General features: G+C 42.5%; 1 protein-coding gene across 1 annotated transcript in view; it reads right to left on the reverse strand.

Annotated features, from left to right (window-relative positions):
* PAH (phenylalanine hydroxylase) overlaps positions 1-6,730 on the reverse strand; it is a 56,947-nt gene extending 50,217 nt beyond the window's left edge. Inside the window, exons 1-2 of the mRNA XM_011354415.1 lie at positions 6,671-6,730; positions 745-852 (exon numbers count right to left, since the gene is read on the reverse strand). Coding sequence (XP_011352717.1) covers positions 745-852; positions 6,671-6,730 — 168 coding nt within the window. The remainder of the gene's footprint in view (positions 1-744; positions 853-6,670) is intronic.
* Positions 6,731-7,467: the final 737 nt, after the last annotated feature.

Consider the following 7,467-nt stretch of genomic DNA (forward strand, 5'->3'; position numbering starts at 1 on the left):
TCTACCTGACTTTTCACTGTTGATGTTGACCATGATCATCTACTGTTTGCTGGGTTCTCCACTGAAAAGTTACTCTCTTCTCCCCTTTTCATGCCATTTCCTTTGGAAGAAAGTCACTGTGTGATGTGCACACTCAAGGAGAGGGGAGTTATGCTCTTCTTTATGTATGTGGTCACCAGATTTAATTCATTAAAGAACTCAGGGTGAAAATTTAATTGGCTCAAAAATATTCCCTCTTAAAATCTAGGGCAAAAGAGTATAAAAGTCTAATTTATTTTGCTTATATTTAAATTTAATGTCATTCTTAATTGAACACGTAACATATAAAAAATTGAGATCTGTAGAGGATACAAGATGGTAGCTAAGGTTCCCTGCCTGCAGAGACTATGCTCAGGGCCAGACAGAAATATATACACTTTAGGCAAATAAGTACCACACGTAAAAGTAACAAGTGCTTTGAGAAATGGAGGGGATAATAATTAATTCAAGGAAAGTTTGATAAAAGAAGTCTGAGGCCAGGGCTGGCTTCCTGGGTGTGCAACTAGTGATTCTGAATGATTCTGATTATGAATGCAGAATCTGAAGCTCAGAGAGAACGAAAAGTCACACAGTCGGTTAATATAAGAGCCTAAGCTGAAAATCAGGTCTTCTGGTTACAGATCCTGTGTTCACTGCATCCAACTAGAAAATGACACAGAAGTCAGCAATTCCATTAACCAAGGCAGAAACGAGTAAAACTCTTACCTCAAACAGGCGCAAGACTCTGGCCAGCGCACCAACTTCTTCTTTGAGTGAGAAGATCAGTGCTATGGTACCCTTTTTATTGGTGTTGTCTTCATTATAGTGTATCTCCTACAGGATTATATACACTTGGTTAAAATGTTGTCCACAGTTTAGCAATTCATTACTATGAGATGTCCAAGGGGGAGGCCATTATGAACTCTTTCTTTCAGTTAAACCTTGGAAGATAGTGAGTTACCTATATTCTATACAGAAATACATAGTGTGGTGGAAAATCAGTAAGTCAAGGGCAGTGATATTCTCAACGATGCTTCTAGGTCAGATTTTGACTTTAGGAAGTTTCAATTATTCACTGATGTGACCAGTCACTCTATAGATTCAATATCTCTTAATGGGATGGGTACCTACCAAGTGTCAGGTGACAGGGTTCTGAGAGATATAAAGATGAATGAGATAATGCCCCATCCTTCAGAGCTCAAAATAGGGCTTAATAGATACACAGCAAACCAAATAACTAAAAAAAGATCCTTAGAGGTGGTTCAAAAAGTGCTCCAGGAAAACACTGAAAAATACACCATGTAAAGTCCTAAAAATAGAACACACGGAGGCTTTTCAGTCTAAAGATCCGGTTTGAGATCCTCTCTCTTCCATTTACCAGCTGGACCACTTCGGACAAATCATTTAGCCTTCTTAGTTTCCCCATCTGTAAAATCATGCTAATAATAAGCCCCATCTAAACAGCACTCAGATGATGAAAAAGGTAAAAAGATAAAATAGTTTAAGTAGCATATTAAGGTAAGTTTATAAAAATGATGGAAATATTATAAATACACAAGATTGAATCCTCGGCCTTGGCCAAAGATCTCAGGGAAGCATTATTGTTCTCATACACTAGGATTTTATATATCCAGTTGTACATAAATAGTCTCAAAATACATAAAAGTATACAAATACCCTGTTGGAAGGTGGGCATCTTAAATAAAATAGCAAAAAATGTCAAGGATCAAGCACTTTCTATATGCGTGTGACAGCAAATTAAGGTGGGATTAGGGTTGGCATTCCAGAAAGTTTTCTGAAATTTTTAAAAACTTGTATGTTGTTTTATAATAATATGTAGGTCTATGTGTGCCCACAGAGAAACAACATATACCTAAAACCAGAAAGAAAAAATATGCTTGGAGAATTACTCTCTTGTAAGTAAGTTAAAGAAATTAGTGAACTGGATGTTACATTATCTCAATGAGAAGGTTGTGCTAGGCAGGTTCTATCAGTGACTTGGCATAATAAGCCCTGCTTGAATACTGACAACCCTTAGGAAGAAATTCTTTCAATTCAGAAAATTCAGATTTTCCCAGAACCTCAGCTAAAACAGGTGTGTGGGAAGAACCTAAATTATCAGCTAGTGTGATTATAGAGAGCTGCAAATGAATTAGAAGGCTGAACTGTTGTAGATCTCTAAATGGACCACGATGATATCTTTCTAAAAAACTTTTTAATCCACCATTTAGTAAGAGCCTATAATATCACAGGTACTGAATTTGGATAATCTCATTTAATTTTTATAGTAATCTAGAAGGCAGATTTTATTAATCTCTAAGTGCCTCCTTTTACTGATGACAAAATTAAGGCTTAGAGAAGTTAAATTACTTACCCATAGTTACGCAGTTAGCAGTGGAACCAGGAGAGGAATCCAGGCCATTTGACCCCAGCTTATTGTCTATGAATCACAACTTCTCGCAGACTCTACCCTGCCTTTTTCCCTCTTTTAAGCCTTGCCCAAGATATGCAGATGAGTTTCTAATGGAAGCCTTCTTCCTACCAGAGAACGCTGAGCCCTTAATCCTTGCTGGTTTCCTTGAAATGACACAGGATTTCCCTGTTTCTAGTTCTGTTGTCAACATCCTCTTATCCTGTTTGCCTCCAAGAAAAGTAACATATTCTTGACACATCTCCAAGATGTCACTTATGACTGTGGCAATTCAGACTTGAATGCACCTTGCTCAAAACTCCATCACCACCACCTTCCCACTCCTGTGCATGTCCAACCAACTAGTGAGTCCAGTCTGACTTTCAGTCAGGAGTTCAAAAGGCAAGGAAGAAATCAGTTTGTTGGGGATGGGGTGGGGAGGTTCCCATGGGTGGGCTCAAGAGACTCTTGAATATCAGACGGAGGTATCTGATCCTGCAGCGTCTCTTGAGCCCACCCATGGGAACCTCCCCACCCCATCCCCAACAAACTGATTTCCTCCTTGCCTTTTGAACTTCTCATTGGAGTAAATGCCCACCGCGCCTCCCTCTCCCCCTTTCCAATAGCTCAGCCATCCTCAAAAGCCCTCTTAGATCTCACTTCTCTTAGAAACAATCCCTCCTCCACCAATGCATTCCATTTGGCTTCTGATGCCCACATGGAACTTGATAATAACTGAGTCACCGAGTTGGACTTGTCTTTAGAGTTCACCCAGTTCAACACCGTCATTTTGCAAGTGGGGAAACTATGGGCCAAAAAAGTGACTCACATGAGCTCACACAGGTAGTGGGGGCCAGGTCAAGAACTCGGGCTCTTAAATATCAGTCATTCTATACAACTCCCTCTGCTATGAACAAAAGGTCCATATTAAGGCCTTTTACGAAGTCAGGGCTTTACGCTGGTCTGATCATCAGTTACTCAGTACCGCTCCTTACCCATGGCTGCGCCCTTTCACTCTCCCTTTTCCCCATACTTTCTAACTGAGGTTTCTCAGTGTGTGTTCCTTGGATCTCCACTCCAAAATTGCCTGGTGATTCCTTGTTCAAATGCAGGTGCCTGGGCTCCTCTCAAACCTATCAGATCAGAATGTCTAGGGTAAAATCTTAGCATCTGCCTTTTCAAAAGCATCCCAGATGATTCTTGATCATGGAAGGTTTTGAAACCACTGACAAATACACAGCCTATTTTTTTGAATTATGACTTTCTCAAATGCGTCAGCAAATGCACACTTACCATATGATAAGTCACTACGCTTTAGTGTTATGAATATTAATAGTAGGACTTGCCATTGACTGAGTATCCACTATGAGCCAGGAACCCTATTTGGTACTTTTTACAGTTAATAAATATCATTATGGGCAGCAAATAGCACTGTTCTGAGAGTTTACATGTAGTAGTTCACTTAGTCCTCACAGTAGTCCCAACGAGTAGGTGCTGTAATTTTGCAAATGAGGAAATAGACTCAGTAAGTTTAAGTGACTTGTCCAAGGACACCCAAGGACAGCTCAAGAGTTACAGAACATGGACTTGAATGACTTTGAAGTCTTTATTCTACCTCCCAGTGACAGACTCGACTGGGACTATAGCTCCTCTTTTCAAAGCCTGAGGGACTTTAAATGAAAGGAAGCCCATGGAAGTTTGTGAAATGATATGGCCTTGGGTGGACACTGATTCCAACATTCCTATGTTGATTCAGATTCTTGGGCAAATCTCTTCCAGAATATGTTTCCATTGGCTCATAATCTATACCTTATTTGTTTCCAACAGACATGTGAGTTGACTTAGAAACACAGGCATATCTAGAATGCATAAAGGTAGAGAAGAGTAGCTCAGACACTAAATGGGAAAAAATAGGACAGGGAGAATGACCTTCACTAGCGATCAGGAAGGAATGAATTTTGTTCATTGAGCAATATATGGAACAATAGAAATATATTCTCTTTGGTTGTGTCTAACAAATACATACATTATTTTTGGAAAAGAACACTTTTCAAAATTACTAGCAATAATACTCTTTGGCAAGGATATTCCAGGGGCACTGCCTTTCAAACTTAGTGCTTTGGGGGCCATAACAGGAGGTGCATATTTGCCTGTGTGATTATACCCACATGTATCTACAGTGTAAGATACAAACATCCGACCATGAACACACTATATCTCTATATTCCAGCAGTTATCTACAGAAAGGAGCGATAGGGGAAGAGGAGCATGCAGGGTGTTGGAGTCAGACCTGAGTCCAGACTCTGGTCTTGCCCTTCCTAGCTACGATTTCTGAGTTCCCCTTATCTTCTGTTTTGTTGCTCTGCTTTATTTTTCTTCACGGCATTTATCTCTACATGAAATTATATATTTATTTGCCTAATTTTTTTTGTCTGTCTCCTCCACTAAAATGCAAGTTTCATCAGGACAGAAACTCAATAAGTTGCTCAATAAGTCTTTGTCAGGTGAACGAGCCAACTTTTCTTGCAGGATATTGTGTTCGTTGCATGCGTAGAGCACTTGACATATCATGTGCCCTCCAGTCTTATATCAGTTACGCCCCCATGTGTGCTCCTCATCTGAGTTGGGAGCTTCCTGAAGGCGTAAACTGTGCCCTTTTAGCAGACTGTCAGAAATTGCTAAAGATTAATCTAGTCCAAACCCTCTCCCTAATTTTACAGATACCAAACCATGCCTCCTCACCCCAGTTAGGTTGCTTTCCCAATCCACAGCTTAAGTAAACCAAAGAGGAGAGTCCAGGTCTCCTGAGTTCATGTCCAACATCCTTCCGTTATAAAGCAATATCGGTCACTGTGCCTGATTCAGTGCCAGTGTTCCAGACATGTTTTTTTCAACAAATAAATCAGTTCCAGCTAGACACCACTGGCAGTTTCTTATGCTCCCAGGAACTGTGCTAAGAGCTTTATAGACATTATTTCATTTAATTCTCATACCAACCCTAGGACGTGGGTATTTTTATTTCAATTTTTCAAATGAATAAACTTGAGGCTGTGCAAAGTTAAATACTCTGCTTTCCAAGCAGAGGAGGTATCAGGGTGTGCTCTAAACCCTCCTCTTTACCTCAAGTTGCCGAGAGTGACAATTTGTGGTTCTCAGTCTTCTAAGTGCTTTATCATGGCTCCCTAACCATATCATTGCCCCTAAGCTCCTCTGATGATTGTGGGGGCCCTGCTGCCGGTAACACAGAAGCTAAATGATGACAGAACCAGGATCTGTCTGGGATCTTTCCCTCTTCAACACACAGTTCTGCTGTCTCCCTAGCACTGTGTACCTTTTCAAAAGAAGTTTTACCCTCAGGACTCAAAAAAAAAAAAAAAAAAAAAGAGTCAGTCCAAAATTCTGCAGTTCCTCCATCGACCACCCTCTCCTCTCCAGTTTTCCTGGTCTCCAGAGGATTCTCACTAATCCTGCAGACAGGTGCTGACAGAGTCACGTCATCACCCAGAGCTGGGCTTTAAATCCGAACGTCTAAGTCCAGGAGTGTGATAAGTCAGTTAAAGAATGTATTCTGTAGTGGTTCACCTCAAGAGAAAGACATCAAATCCCAGAAAATGGGACGTGCCCTGGGCATTATCCTCAAGTCACCTTTAGGGCTCTCTCACATTCCAAGTCCAAGGCTAGCCCTTGTTCATTTTCCTCTCTTTAATTTTCTCCTTCCCCAGGTCTGAGTGAGTCTGAGACTTTCTTCATGCCTCCTTTCCTTCATCGAGCCTCGTATTCTCCCAAAGGTGGAAAGAGGATACAATTTTGCCATTTCAATACCTGGCTGAGAGCACGTTGTAAACATCGCACAAGGGAAGACCCAGAAGGATCCCACTTGGAATTCCAGATCTTTCAGCATCAGCCCCTTCAAAGCGCAGAAGAGAAAGCAGGCAAAAGGGCAGAAGGGGCACCTGTCCAAAGACACGGCTAGGCTGGTGGCAGCGCCAGAAGCCAGATCCCCAACCCCTAGAGCATGGCCCTTTCCCCTGGGAGCCACACGGGACAGATGTCCTCCCTGGGAAACAATTGTTGAGAACCCGTGTTTATGTGCTGACTTCTAGGACGTTTTCATCGTCTTTAAATGAATCCAGACTTCGCGTTGGGCTTAGGGGAATAGGAAACAACATCCCCTCAGACCTCTTTCCTCCGGAAGTCCAACTCCCCTCCCTGCGCAGCGGAGAGCCGGCCACCCTGGCTCACCTGGCCGAAATAGTAGTCTTCCCTGCTCAAGCCTCTGCTCTCCAGGAACGCAGCCGTCATGCTGGCTCCCGGGCGGTCGGTCGCAGGCAGCTTTGTCAACAGCACGTGGTGCTGAGGCTTTTAACCTGACAATAGAGAGGAGGGGACAGATTCCAAAGACATCCCCTGCCACAGCGACGCCTCCCTCGAGCATCGTCCTGACGCAATGAGCTGTAGGTCACCGCCAGGGGGCAGGGAGGATGTGGCCAGGAGGCCTGACTTGGCTGCCCCTCAGGATGGAGGAATAAGCCCCGTAAGCACAAGGTCACCTGTGAGCTGGCGATTAGACAGATTTGGTTCTTCCGGGACTCTCAGAAGCACGGGAAACGTGGTTTCTGCATTGGACTAAACTTGCAACCACCTGGTGATAACAATGATAAGAAATAATCCTTTCTCCCCCACCCTCTGCCCACAAAAGCAGAGCCAAGATCCTTAATTTTGATTTTTCCCCCGCTTTGATCTTTTCTATTAACCAGTAAGCAAACTGCCTTTCTTGGCTTTGACTTCAGAAAACTACATACAAGGTGACATTGAGCGTGGCTGCAAAAGAGCACAGGTAAGAAAGAGAGAGACCTGAGTGGAAATCCATCCATGTGTCCTCAAGCTAGTTACCTAACTGCTGGGAGTGCCCTAACACGGATGGCAGAGTTACACTGCCAGGGCGTTTGAAGAACATGAATAAGAAGAAGAATGAGGTAGCACATTAAACATTTAGTGTAGTTTTTTACTACATAGTTCAACCCTCAGTAAATGGAAGA

The sequence above is a fragment of the Pteropus vampyrus genome, unplaced genomic scaffold (genome assembly GCF_000151845.1).
Source record: "Pteropus vampyrus isolate Shadow unplaced genomic scaffold, Pvam_2.0 Scaffold16, whole genome shotgun sequence".
Taxonomy (NCBI): domain Eukaryota; kingdom Metazoa; phylum Chordata; class Mammalia; order Chiroptera; family Pteropodidae; genus Pteropus; species Pteropus vampyrus.